Source organism: Typha angustifolia, chromosome 7 (assembly GCF_048772165.1).
Source record: "Typha angustifolia cultivar Huaian chromosome 7, ASM4877216v1, whole genome shotgun sequence".
NCBI lineage: Eukaryota > Viridiplantae > Streptophyta > Magnoliopsida > Poales > Typhaceae > Typha > Typha angustifolia.
The window spans coordinates 886,236-899,862 of NC_133245.1; the positions used below are offsets into that span (position 1 = coordinate 886,236).

Below are 13,627 nucleotides of genomic sequence, written 5' to 3' on the forward strand. Positions count from 1 at the left end.
CAGATTCGATTGTTAATAGTAGATATTTGAAATCTCCTCAAATTTGCTTGCCTTTTCACATAAAAATATAACATTATAAGATGGAAACCAATAAACACTTGACTAGCTTCGCGTCCGTGTATTCTGGATCTGCTATATGTTGAGCAGCATAGCTGTTAGCTTTACAATGGTGCACACAAACAAGATATAGGCATTTCTAATATCTGATTTGCATCCTCATGCATATAAAGCAAACAACAGTGCAAAGTTTATATTATGCATACCACATCGACATTAGCATTTGGGACAGAAAGATCAACTCAATTCACAGTATTGTCCATCATATTTAAATTGATGTTGGAGCAAGCATAATGCACTTCCATCTTCAAACGTGACAAAATTGTTTCTCCAACATCTAATTGTTAAATAGAGGTCTCAGAAAGAAGGAGCTAACAAATTCAAATCTCTTGTACAAAAATATCAGATTTGACGTTTTCATTTAGTCCGAAATCTTATTAAACATAATTTAGATAAAAACGAGTGGGTCTAATTCTTGCTGAGACCAAGTGCCTGTTGAGATGCAACTCTGCATGAGGGACCCAAAGCTAAGCCCGACCATATCAGCATCATCTCCCACAAACACCATGCACCTTTGCAACGTGCCATAGTTGGGTTTTAGGCTTCTCTATCAGCCAACAGATTGAAGGTCTGCCACTATGATGCAACCACTTGAGCTACCCATAAGCTTTCACCTCCCCACAGTGGGCATGAACAAGTACCTCAGCAAAAATGTGGTTCTTATAATTGCTTGCACCTCACATCAGCAACTAGGTGACGAATGTGAGGTCCATACCACTTTACACGCTCCAAGTGTTGTACTGAAACATCCCACAATAAGCCTGAAATGTAAAAGGCCCAATACAATCAATTGCTTCACTTCCCTAGATAGAAAATTTAGCTTACAACAACTACATTTAGATCACATGATACCTTCAGATTCTGATATGCCACTGATGGATCTTACAACGTAATCTATCCATGATGACTCTTCTGAATCATTGACATTGCCATGTACATGCAATATGCCCCCTCCCACCCTACGAAAATATGAGGGAAAGTCATATGTTTGTGTCACTGTTTGCTGGAATTAAACATCAAAAAGCTCTGCATTGTTGTCACCTAGACTACCATAAATAGAACATAAGACTGATGCATCATATGAACTAACAGTCTACACATAATAAATGCGTTTCCATTGTCTCCTGAAGTCAATGTTTTAAGCCTCGTTTAGTTAGTGTATAAGCCTCAAACACAAATAAAAAATTAAACACAAAAGAAATAAATGTGGAACTTTATAACACCCCCTCACCTGAGATAGAAAAACATAAATAACTTATGCAATTTGACTACACTTATACACATTTCTAGAGAGAGATAGACGTTTGGTTGCTATTTACAAATAAAAGAGTTAATTCACAAAACAAGGAGAGGTAATTCGCAAAATAAGGGAGACATGCACCCACCAAATGAGGCATTATTGTTTAATAAGGAAAACATAAAACTTATATGCTCAGCAAGTCGGTAACTAAATTCCAGCCCAAAGCATTATCATGTGCTAAATTGGTAATTTTGCAAGAAAATGCCTACAAATGCCAGAAATACTGGTTGTAAAGACTAAATTGAGAGAAAGCATATCACATGGAACCACATCTTCCTACTCCTAATGTACCTACCCATTCTAAATAAATTTGACCACTATTGGGCTTCAGTCCTATTTTGGTCCACGGCTATATTTTTCAGGTGTTATCCTCATTCTTTCACTAGTGTTGTCTCCACAAGGTTAGATCTTTCAGAATGCAGAGAATTTTAGTTACAGTATTATGGGTTGCATTCTTGTTGCATACTGTTAACTCATGACAGCAGATGTATGGTCAAGTAAAACACCCAAAGCACTGTTGTAGTGCTCCTTATCTGTTCCAAGTCAAAAAGAATGTACATGAACTAGCCTCTATCAGATATAAAATGTGTTGTGGCCTTATTATCTCGAATTCCACTAAATTTAATTCTGCAAAAGTTTTAAAATCCACATAAACATTATAATATAAGGCATCTGATGAATGGTCATTCCTTTGTGTTAAAAGACATTTGTGGGCAGATGATAGGCCATATGAGAAATCAACTGCAAGTAAATATGCACATTTGTAAGTTATGAACCATTATTTGCACTTTCAAGTTTCATTCAAGACCATTAATATATTTTTAGCTGGTAAAGAAAAAACATGCACACCAAAATATCAAAGCAACAAGACAGAGAAACTACATGCACAAATGATATTTGTCGAACAGAAGACAAGAAAAATGAAGAAAAATAGTAGATACCAGATGAATTTATTACCTTAATGCTCTAACAGCAGTAACCCAGCTACATTCACTTGAAGGTAGGAGACCAAGGCAAACACGATCAGCAACTCCCTAAAAGTTTCACAAGTAAAAGTCAGTACATCTTTGTACCTCTTAGTCCTACAATTAGATTAATCACGACAGTTCATCCACACAATTGTTAGGCAGACAGTCAAAGCAAACAGGCAGCAATATTAGCTCCAAGTAATACATCCCCCCTTTTACGCCATCCATTTGAAAGCTACCTTAGATCTAAGAACCCATACTATTTTCTACAAGCCCACCTAGGCTGATGCAACCTGAGAGTGTCCAATATTGGCCCTGATATATTAAGAACATAGATGAAGATGGCATTTACGCAACCTAGAAAGGCAAAAAGAATAAGAACATGCGTACGCACCGTGCAACAGATTTGCGATTAAACATTTATCTGGCATATATGATATAACTGATTAAAATCTGAGAAAATGTCTAAAGAATATACTTACTTTGGGTGCAATAACACGATTATCTCCTTTGAGTATAACACACCGATCTGCCACAAAATTGGCATTTATATTATGCTCAAGAGCCTCTAAGGCATGGGAGTTCCACTCGCAAGCATAAACTAGTTTTGCATTAGCCCTGAGAACAAGTCATATCATTGATTTTCAATACTATGAACAATTAACATTTGCTGAGAACTAGAAACATAAAAATATTAAAAACAAGGATGACGTACTTAACAAGAAACGGGAGCACAAAATATCCAATACCAGCAAATAAATCAACAATAATCTCATTGGTGCAATCTAGGCGGGCCATGCGAAGCTTCTCTGAACGGTTTCCTGAAGAAAACATGCATTTTGTAGCATCAAGTGAATAGAGAATTCCATTTTCCTGATGGGTAACCCAGCCATTATTGCCAACAAGAAGTTCTAAGGTGCTATCTCTTGTCCCAGATGGTAAGATTCTACCCTGAAAGAAAGCCCATTACATTATCTTATAAGCCAAACCAATCAGAAAAACAAGCCAATGCAGAAAGAAAGAACATGTTTCAATTTTAGATTTCACTTTACATGTAAGCTGCATTCAGGCATTAAGCTTAAGAATTAACAGTCCCAACAAAGCTGTAATCAAAATGTCTTTATCCTAGAATATCATTGGCACTTGGCAGTTCTCTAAGAATATAACATGATGGAACAAACACCTCAGACAAAGATATATTTGATGACAGCTGCCAGGTTGAAAGCTAAGCAATTACTTACTTGGCGAGCAAGACGCTGAGCACCAAGTGATTTTGCAACTATAGGCCAAAGTTCCTCCCTGACAGAGTCCCACAAGGCATCCTTAAAAGATGACTTTGGAAGAACAACCATATCACCAAGATGCTCCCACCTGAGTATCAACAACTTGTAAACAAAAAAAATAAGATTTACCAATATAAGCAGTAGTGACCTGTCTCTAAGAAAATTATCAAAGACAGATATTCTCAAAAACAAGTCAAAGTAGTATATGATGAAAAGGACACCTTGTAGGCAGTTGCTCCAATAGTTGAAGAGGCATCCCCTTTGTTTTCAGCAAAAGACTGATCGATTCTCTCATCATGATTCGAGGAGATTTAGAGGGTTTTTTCTTGCAGCACAAATCATCATTTAGTAATGAACCACCACATGACAACAAAATTTTCAATGCTGTGCAACAAGGAACATCCTCTACTGCAATTTCTTTTTCAAACAACACTCCAAGCTGATGAAATTGATCCAAATCACCAAATTTAGTTTTCGAGTTGAGTTGCTCATCCAGATACAAGACTTTAAAGGTTGTATTAATTGGTAACTTGATAAAACAACCATCTTGGTTTGGTACAACTTTCCTAGTGAGATCCAACCATCCAAACTTTTTCAAAATATCCTTTGCTACTTTAGCATACTTTTTCTCAAGTTGTAAGACAAGCTGTTTAGCATCTGTATAGTGCCTATCTCCACCAGCAGACATGTCAATCACAGGAATTGAGTTATAACTCTCAGTGTTTCCCTGTAAATTCTTATTGTATTTTGAGCTTGTACTGTGGTTTACCTTATTACATTCTCCAAGTGGCTTATTATCCTCATCAGATGAAAAGTCATGTACAGACTCCAAAAACTGCAGATTAATTTTCATTGGCTGATTAAATTTTGTCCCAAATGCATAACATGATGCCCCACCACCAAGAACAAAAAGGTCATCATCAATGACAACAGTTGAGCTACGAACCCAGAGATTTTTACTTAGAGATTCGACAGTGACATGCAACCAGACACGATGATGCAGGTTCAGCAGAACCAAATCTTGGTAATGTTGTTTAACAGGACAACCACCTATTATTCCAAGATAAGTTTTATAAATGAACATTGAATGTGAAAATCTAGGAGAAGGAGCTTTCCCAGTTGTCTTCTCCTTTTTCCACTGTAATGTTCTGATATCAAAACTGTGAAGGTCATCAAGTGCCTTCTCACCATCATGACCACCAAACATAAAAAATTGTGACCCATAGGCCACGGAAGAATGTGAATGACGAGCACATGGCCATTCTCCTTCAATGCAAACCTCATGCCAATGTAAAGTTTCAGTATTCAGGACACTCAAGCAATTATAGATAACTTCACCACTAAGTCCACCAAACACATATATATACGAACCTACAGCAACAGCAGTATGTCGGTGCCTGTAAATAAGATAACAATTTAGAAAGAAGAAAATGGATTTGCATAATTAACTGGGCATCTTGTTAACAGGGCAACAGTAACAGATGCTTTTATGACTTCTGAAGGGGCATCTTGTTGCAGTTTAACTTGACAAAAAAACAAGAGTTGGAGATTATTTAAGGATCCACAGCAGGAGAAGTACTTTGTCTTAGGGAGACTTCAAAGTAAAATATAACTCATTAAATGTGCACATCAAAGAAAGAGTGTCAATATGTAGCAGAATATTGTTCTCCCTGCTATTAAGATATTCTACTACTTTAGACTAATGCTTAAATATTTCCTGCAACTTAAATAATAAATAATACATCAAAAAGTTAACTACTAAAACTTTCAAAACTGAGCACATCTTTCCTGATCACAGTAATTCCAGGCATGTTTAACCAGAAAGAAAAGATGATATAAAATGATTTGCTAAGTTGGTCTACAAAAATTCAAATAAAGGGGTAAGATAACTGTATTTCACTTAGACTATCCAATTAAGCAGAAAACTTTATTTGGTATAAAGAGAATCTAGATTTCACCCATTAGCTAGTTACCTAGGTTTGAACAAATCTCCAGTGCATCCTAACTGCAACCATCTACTTTCAGGAGTCTGTAGAACCCAAACATCATTAAGAATTTGTGATGGACCAGTTCTTCCTCCAATAACATAAACATTGTTCCCCACAATTGTTGCTGAATGGCCCAAGCGCTTCGAAGGTGGTCCCTTAGCATCCATTTCTCTTAATAAGCCAGATTGAGGATTAAGCATCAGAGTATAGTTCCTTCGTGCATGCCGTCCTATGCCTCCAAAACCACCAAAAACTAACAGTTCCTTCTCTCCCCTGCTGTTCAATGCACAAGAAGAGTGACCCCAAAGAAATATCTTCTCAATTGGCTCACCAGTAATCTTCAATAAGGCAACAGAAATACAGCACCTATACATTCCTGATGACTCTGTTCATAAATTGCAACTTAATCTATAGCAAAAACGCAGTTAACTTTAATCATCCAATTGCACCATAAAAATTGAGGATAATTTTAAATTTAGCAGTTCAATCTACAGAAAACAAATAACCTATTATGAAGATGGGTAAAATAGAACTTATGATGCAAAACAGCTGAGTTATAGTAATTGCATTAGTAGAGTATCTCTCATATTCATCTGTTCTGATGTACGATACTGAATAGATAAGCTCTCATTTCTCAGGGCCAATAGAATCCTTTTGATGATAGATGTAGTTGTACACAACTTTATCGTGCACCAGTTCTGTTCAAATTATGATCCTCCAGTCAAAAACCTAGAGCTTCTCCATTTTCTTGTTCATGCAACAAAATCTATATATTTTACAAACTCTTAAAATTAATTAAAGAGAGTGTAATAACCAAGCTTTGCACAGAAATTCAAGGCAGCTAGATAAACCTGTAAATTGTCTTACTCGGACCCTCACATCCTGCTAAAAAGGAAAAAAGGGAGGTTCTTCCAAGCAAGTGAATATAACAATAGCAACTTCACAAGGCACTGGAAACAGAATGTACAGTAAGAAGGAGATTTGACATGCATTCTCTCTACTCCAAATCATAAATAAAAGGCTGTATTCGAACTGTGACTAATGCCATGAACAGCTACAATATAAGTAAATCAACAAATTATACAAATAGGATATCTCCCTAATCATATACAATAGGATACCTAATGACCCAAGAAGTCTCTCGTAACACATTTAAAGTCTTCTTCAATCAACCTGTCATGGTATCAGGTCTCTTTTGGCATAATAGTAAGCTAGATCTCCAAATTAGCTGCTATATTGGCTTTTCTTTTTAACAAATAAAGGAGAATTTTCCAATGACTAATATCTAAGTGACAACCATCTCAACAAATAAAAAAACCATAGGAAAGCACAAGGTCTATATGCCCACTATAATTCTTATCATGAATGTCTGCAGTAAGCATAGATCAAGAATGTGCCCAAAATACCGACAGAAATTTTGCTAGTAACAACAATTTAGAGACTAAAAACAGGAATCGACACATCTTTGAAACTATTTCCCAAAAATATATACATGAGTAGACTGAGAAAAATACTTTTCATGTTACCTAAAGCATGACACGCAGTATCCTCTACAGGTCCAGTTTCCCCTTCATCTTTACAGTTTGATGCTTTTAGTGAACTATTGAAATCCTCAGCACCTTTGTCATTTCCAGAAGATCCAGCAGATGAAAGAGCACCTTCATCTTTGCCGAAGTCTAAGGTATTATCTTGGTCACAACACTTAACAGCGACACTTCCATTCTTTAACACTGATGAAATGTCGGCTGGCTGGTCAGCACACTTATCTTTATCATTTCCATCTACCAATACTAGGTGTCCCTCAGGAAGCTTCGGTACAAGCTCCAAAGAAAGTTTTTCATCAGTAAGCTGAGCCACATGTCTCTCATTCAAATGAGTTATGTCCTCTGCTGATTTTGGGAGACCCTGTAATTCCAACTGGAGCAGATGAGTACGCCTCATTCACTTTACGAATAAGGGCATTTATAGAATAGATTCCTGTTAATTATTCTTAAAATAAGGTCTTTGCTCCAGAAATAATTATTTTTGTTTATTAGTATTCTACAATAAGAGTATAATAATTACCTTTAATGTGATACAGAGTGAAGAAAAAGATTAAAAAAAATATATATTTTATCTTTATCAAATTATGATAAATATCTTTATTGATATAAAATATATTAATAGAATAGATATCAAGAGTAAATTAATAATTGAGTTAGTGTGTGGTATAAGATGTAACTTTAATTAATAGTATTTTTATTTTAAAATATGACTATTATAATATTTAGCTATTATTTTAGAATAAGGGATTGTATTTCAGAATTAAAAAAATTACTTTTGAAATGAACAAATAAATTATGAGAACCAAATTTGACTGATGGGCATACGGCAGAATCATCATGCAGTCATTTTACTCCACACATGGGAATTTGGTCAAGAAATTGTAGATAAAAGCAGTAAAGCAATTCCAGAAAGCAAAGCACTGGAAAATAAAGATATAAGAGCTATATGATGTTCCCACTATTCTGAAGAAAGAAAAAAAAAAAAAGAACGAGCTTTATGGTAGCTAGCCTTTCAAAAATCCTAAATGCAACTAATTATGCACCTGATAAAACCTTACCAAGTCGCAAGCATTGATGGACTAAACATGTTAATAAGCACATTATTTTAGATGTGCAACAGACTGGAACTCGTCTTTTCCAAATTGATGGGATCTAATGGCTTTCTATATTCGTCGGGTACATACAAATCTTTTATTTTGTCAGTTTACAAATTAGTTTAGACTTTATTTCATTTATTATTTCTTTTATTTATTTTTCTAGCTGCTTCACTTCTTAATTTTCATGTAGACACACCCACTTAGCATCTAGTCATTAAGAATCACTTGTTCTCCTATTTACTAGCTAAGATATTTTTAAAAATTCCGTAGCTTTACTGGGAGATGAAGCCTCATACTTACTGGTGCATGATTATTCAAAGATTGTGTGTCAGTTAAAACAAATCATGAAGGAAATAGATCTTCTGGTAACTTGGCATTGTAGCTGATCTAAGGACAACAAAATGTGCCAGTCTAACATGTAAAGAAGGGACGCAGGACACTAGCAAATAACAATTTGGAATGAAAAATGATGCTGTAAACAAGAAAGGTACCGTCAAGCACAACATAGCCCTACATAAATAATAACCAAGACGAGCAAATGATAATGTTAAATAACAAGACAATAAGAGTATGCAGTCCAGATTTTACCTTCGTTTGCAAAACACGAAGAAATCCATCTGCCCTCTTTTTGTTCACCTCCATTTTATCATTGGCAATTCTCACTAGGTAGCGAATATAATCAGGTGAAACTATAATTTTACCAAGTTGTCCTAGCGGCACCTCTAACCGTATAGAACATCGTATGGCAACCATAACGCGCCTTCGTAAACTTGTTATACCTAAACAAGAGCGACAACTTAACTTTTGCAACGAAGTCATCAAAATGTGCAACAAAACGAATAAAAATGTGGGAAGATGTGCACAACCCCAAGAGACCTCACTCACCCGACTCTCTAAACCCGCTTGAGATGGCAGACGAGACAAGTTCCTGCGCCGCGGCAGCATCACGGCAATCAACGGCTATGATCAGGGGCTCGAATCTGCAAACGAGATCTCCTCCAACCAAGGTTTCATCTTGGTGGCCCTTGAAGAGGATATCGACGACGGCGTCCGGGTCGGCGGGTTCGTGGGAGACGAAGACCCATCCGCCTCCCCCGGCTTTCTTCTTCGTCGTCGTCTTCTTGTTGTTGTTATTGCTTTTGTCTTCGTTGGAAACTTCTTGGGTGGAGGGGCTAGGGTTATGGTTGGGGTTGGTGTGGCAGAGGATGGAGATGCGGCCGGAGCAGGAGCTGGTGGTGAAGTAATAGGGGTGGCGGTTGATGGCCTCGAGGAGTGGCACGATGGGCGCGTCCACGCCGCCTTTTGGAGACTTGTCCGGCGAAGGCGACGACAAGGCGGCCAGAGTCTGCTCCTTCCGCTTCTGGAACTCCATCTCTTGTGGTGACAACTCCTCCACCCTCTGCTCCACTCTACTGGGTTGGACTCTTTACTAGTTATAAGTCTCAGGGCCCAACCGGGCCGGACATCAGTCGGACATGGGCCTCGTTGTAAAATATTAGGGCTGAGAAGTGGGCGGGAACAAATTCAGATGCGGACTCTACCATATTTTTTCGGCGAAAGATCATCTTTAAATCGTCCCTATGTTGAGTGCCAAACCTCTAATATGTCAACCAATCAATGTCACAGCAGTGAACGAGAACAATTTACTACCAATACTTCGCACTGCGAACCAGAATCAAGAATTATTAAAAGAATAAAATTACACACTGGGACGGGGACGGCTACATGGGCTGAACAAAAACTAAATCCCACTAAGACCTCATAAAACTTTTACTAATATCCTAATCTGTCTAGCTACCGACAAAACATTATAAATCATCGTGACGAACTACTCATTTTAAGTCAAGGTAGCTGTGCTGCCGTAGCTGTTAAACTAAACCATCAATTAAACGTAGCCATCAAATTATTATATAATTTTTTTAATAATAATTATTTAGAATTAGAATCGGTCCAACAACTTCCTTGATCATAGAAAAAAAAAATAATACCTACCGGTCAAAAATAAGAATCACCATACAATTGTTATCAACTTGGAAGCTGTGAAAACTTTCTGCTTCCCCCAAAATATAACAAAACCGTATCCAGAGTGAAGAACAATTGGAATAACCAAAATGAAAGAGAATAAATGGGGCATAGAATGTAGTGCAATAAGTTTCTTATTCGATGAGCAGTATCGGAAACAATCCATGTTCAAAGATCTAGTACACACTCGAATGCGGACACAACTTGCATTAAAACCAGGAAAGCCTACACCCACAGTTATTCAGCTAGTACAAATAATCGAAAACTTCCTATATGAGGATGATACTAATAAGCAAGCATTTGTATGGACTTTAGAAACCGTGGATCTTAATATGCTCTTTCTTCACGATGCCAGCCTGTAAAAGGGGAAAAAAAAAGGCATCAGCTACCAATCTCAATAAATGAATGGAAGACAGGTCGTGGAGAAACATGTAATTTCCGGGTGTAAGTACCTGAACTAGGAAGGTGGAGACATTTTTACGTTGATCACCTTGAAGTTGAATAACCTGTGGGAATTGTTGGTTAATTAGTGATACAAGTTAGTTGCAGATATAATAAAAAGGACAATATCTCGGTAACTAATGCATACCTGGCCCAGCTCCGGATCCTGGACTACAGTGCCGTTGCAGCAGAATTCCTTCTTGAGGTCCTTCAGAATCTTGCTGTAGCTGAACTCTTTCTTCAGCCCCTGCACAGTTGTCAGGCTCTTCCTTCCGTTCCGCTGCTGTATGCGGATATGCACATATTCCTTCGACCCAGCACCAGAATCCTCAGCATTTGCCTCAGCAAATGGGTCTATCAACGTTGGAAATAATTAAAATGCCATTCAATTTTATATAGAGCTAACACAATGCAGTTGAAGGACCAGGCAAAGCTGGTACAAATATTTACTACCTACACAAGAGTGTTCTCTACACAAAAGCTCACACCAAAATATATATATATATATATAGATATATATAGATCATCTCAATCAGCGTGGCATATAAGCAGTCAAAAGTGCCAGGGGATACTATGTTACCTTGGCATCGTGCAAATGCACAAACACATGTATGTGTGGCTGTGCAGGACCTTGTGGAGGGGCAAACATGTGAGTTTACATTTTGAAGCAAAAGTAGGACAATAAGTATTTCCTATGAGGCATGTACAAGAGAGCTATGTCTTCTTTCAAAATAAAGTGGTGCATTTCTCCGACCATTTTACTAATATGTTCCATGCTACTACTCATTCGCAAGGCCAAGCACAGGTTGAACCGTCATTCTAGGATTTGATTTTTATGTAATGTTAATTAGACATCGTGACCTAGATTAGAAGTGAAACTACTTTGTCCTTGAACTTTTTATAAGGAAAGTGCCCCTTAGAGAAACCATTAGTGATAGCATGAAACATAATTTTCATCTCCAAAAGTAACCGAACTATTTAATTGAAAGAAAAAGAAAGTACTGTAATGCCATTAAATATGAAAAGAACATTAACAATTAGTATAATAAGAAACATACCAAAGGCAGTAGGAATCTGCACGTCGAGATCAGACATGAACTTTGGCTGTTAAAAGGTGTTGAAACTGTCCGAACTTTTTCTTTGTTTTTGTTTCAATATGACAAAACTGCATGAAAAGTAATCATTACACCCATAATCAAAAAAACTAAATAATAAAAACAATTCAAAATTAAATATGAATGGTTGCATAATTATACTTGTATACATGCAAAAGGCAATGTGTAGACGAAACATAACTAAGCAGCAAAATATTATATGCCATGACATGCATTGCCACGAACTAACTGCAATGATACCTGTCCATGGCTTAGCTGAATAACCCAATGTTCACTACAACATACATGGAACATGGGACCATAAGCACTAGATTTAGATGGACTGCATCTGCGTATGGTATTGAACTATGCATACAGGCACTATACGTTGTATTGTTGTTTTGATTGATTGGAACTTGTGAAGGAGACGTCTTTCATCTTTCTTCAGTTAACTATTTGGCAATTTTTTGTTCATATTTTCTAGTGTATAAAAGATATATTTGTTGAGCTTCATCATCAAACAATCCTTGATTACTACATGAGCTATATGACACACAGAGGAAAAGTCCCAACAACAATTATTCGACCCCAATGACAAGAAAATTTAACAGCTATAACAGCATAGAGCTCAAAATCACAAAGTTTCTCTCTTTTCCAGCTCACAATAAGATCGGCGGTTTGCGAAGATAGCAACGTTACAGAACCAATTAATAGCAATAACAGACGACATCTTTTACCACTGGATGAACCAAACCATAAAAATAAAGCTAAGCGCAATCAACAAAAGATCATCATAGATCTAAGAACAACAAACCCTAGTCATCAAAAGATGGACAAATAGAACCGGAAAATGTTCCCCAGAGGAAACCGGGAGCAAGAGATCAACAAATGAAGACCTAATTAGCAGAAATTCAAGAGAGGACGAAGAGAGATATACCTTTTCTAGAGGCGGATAGGATTTTCCCCAAATCCAAGCGGTGGAAGCGTTTGCTTTGTTCTCTACCTTATGATATATTTATAGACAAAACGAACCGCCAATCCGGACGCAAATTCCATCTACCCGACATCAGCGCCGTCCATCATAAGATCGCATACGGTCGAGAATCAATCATCCATTGGACGGTCGACATTTTCTATTCGATTTGGGGTAAGTCTTCCGAAGTGGAAATGGGAATAGGAATAACTAATGGTGACCGCACACGTGGCGGCGAATAATTATGAGCACGTGACTGCGCCAGAAAAAGGAAAGGAATGGTAACCCGCGTTCGCTTTTTGGCTCGTTTTCTTCCTCAGGGTCGGGTCCTCCGCCGTCCTTCTGACTTCGTTGGCCTTTCCTCAGCAAATTATGCGGTAATACTAGTACCGACGAGCGCGGTGAACTAGTGGAAGGTTTCCAGATTCGCGGGGAGTTTTCTAATTCAATGGACGAATGGGGAATATTCGGTCAGAACTTATATTATATAGGAATATCTTTCTTGTGTCAATTCACTCACTGGCAAGGAATTTGGTAAAACTGCTTAATTATTAGGTGTTATATGCAAAATACCAAAGCTTGTAAAAAATCTGCGATTCTGGAAATTAGAAGTATAATTATTTGGGAAACTAATCCATCCAAGACTGCAAGGAATCATCCAGCAAAACATTGAAGAACTTTCTATTGAGGAGATTGCATTCCAACGGATGTTCACAGAGTCACCGCCTCCAGACCACAGGAAAGAGAAGGTTAAAAGGCAATACCCGGGAAGAACTCTTTTGTTGCTCTCTAAATTGGAC

General features: G+C 37.4%; 2 protein-coding genes across 2 annotated transcripts; both read right to left on the bottom strand.

Annotated features, from left to right (window-relative positions):
- Window positions 1-324: 324 nt before the first annotated feature.
- Window positions 325-9,720, bottom strand: LOC140762505 (tRNA wybutosine-synthesizing protein 2/3/4). Its single transcript, XM_073100355.1, has 11 exons — window positions 9,183-9,720; window positions 8,886-9,076; window positions 7,183-7,561; window positions 5,642-6,041; window positions 3,890-5,065; window positions 3,627-3,756; window positions 3,101-3,336; window positions 2,868-3,003; window positions 2,375-2,451; window positions 970-1,076; window positions 325-878 (listed from the first exon to the last, which is right to left on the bottom strand). The coding sequence occupies exons 1-11, from the start codon at window positions 9,667-9,669 to the stop codon at window positions 778-780; spliced, it is 3,420 nt and encodes a 1,139-aa protein (XP_072956456.1). The 5' UTR covers window positions 9,670-9,720; the 3' UTR covers window positions 325-777.
- A 717-nt stretch (window positions 9,721-10,437) lies between these two features.
- On the bottom strand, window positions 10,438-12,865 carry LOC140763974 (protein translation factor SUI1 homolog). Its single transcript, XM_073102373.1, has 5 exons — window positions 12,792-12,865; window positions 11,819-11,925; window positions 10,909-11,114; window positions 10,772-10,825; window positions 10,438-10,675 (listed from the first exon to the last, which is right to left on the bottom strand). Exons 2-5 carry the CDS (start codon window positions 11,853-11,855, stop codon window positions 10,631-10,633), a joined length of 342 nt encoding a protein of 113 aa, XP_072958474.1. The 5' UTR covers window positions 11,856-11,925; window positions 12,792-12,865; the 3' UTR covers window positions 10,438-10,630.
- Between the last annotated feature and the right edge of the window lie 762 nt (window positions 12,866-13,627).

What these genes read in the sequence shown, in the direction of transcription:
- LOC140762505 (XM_073100355.1), bottom strand. Translation starts at nt 9,669, where the DNA reads ATGGAGTTCCAGAAGCGGAAGGAGCAGACTCTGGCCGCCTTGTCGTCG. An exon ending in TACTGCGTGTCATGCTTTAG is followed by an intron (nt 6,042 to 7,182) that starts GTAACATGAAAA and finishes ATTTATGAACAG; the next exon opens with AGTCATCAGGAATGTATAGG. An exon ending in ACTGCTGTTAGAGCATTAAG is followed by an intron (nt 1,077 to 2,374) that starts GTAATAAATTCA and finishes ATATTTTCGTAG; the next exon opens with GGTGGGAGGGGGCATATTGC.
- LOC140763974 (XM_073102373.1), bottom strand. Translation starts at nt 11,855, where the DNA reads ATGTCTGATCTCGACGTGCAGATTCCTACTGCCTTTG. An exon ending in AGGATCCGGAGCTGGGCCAG is followed by an intron (nt 10,826 to 10,908) that starts GTATGCATTAGT and finishes CAATTCCCACAG; the next exon opens with GTTATTCAACTTCAAGGTGA. An exon ending in TCTCCACCTTCCTAGTTCAG is followed by an intron (nt 10,676 to 10,771) that starts GTACTTACACCC and finishes CCCCTTTTACAG; the next exon opens with GCTGGCATCGTGAAGAAAGA.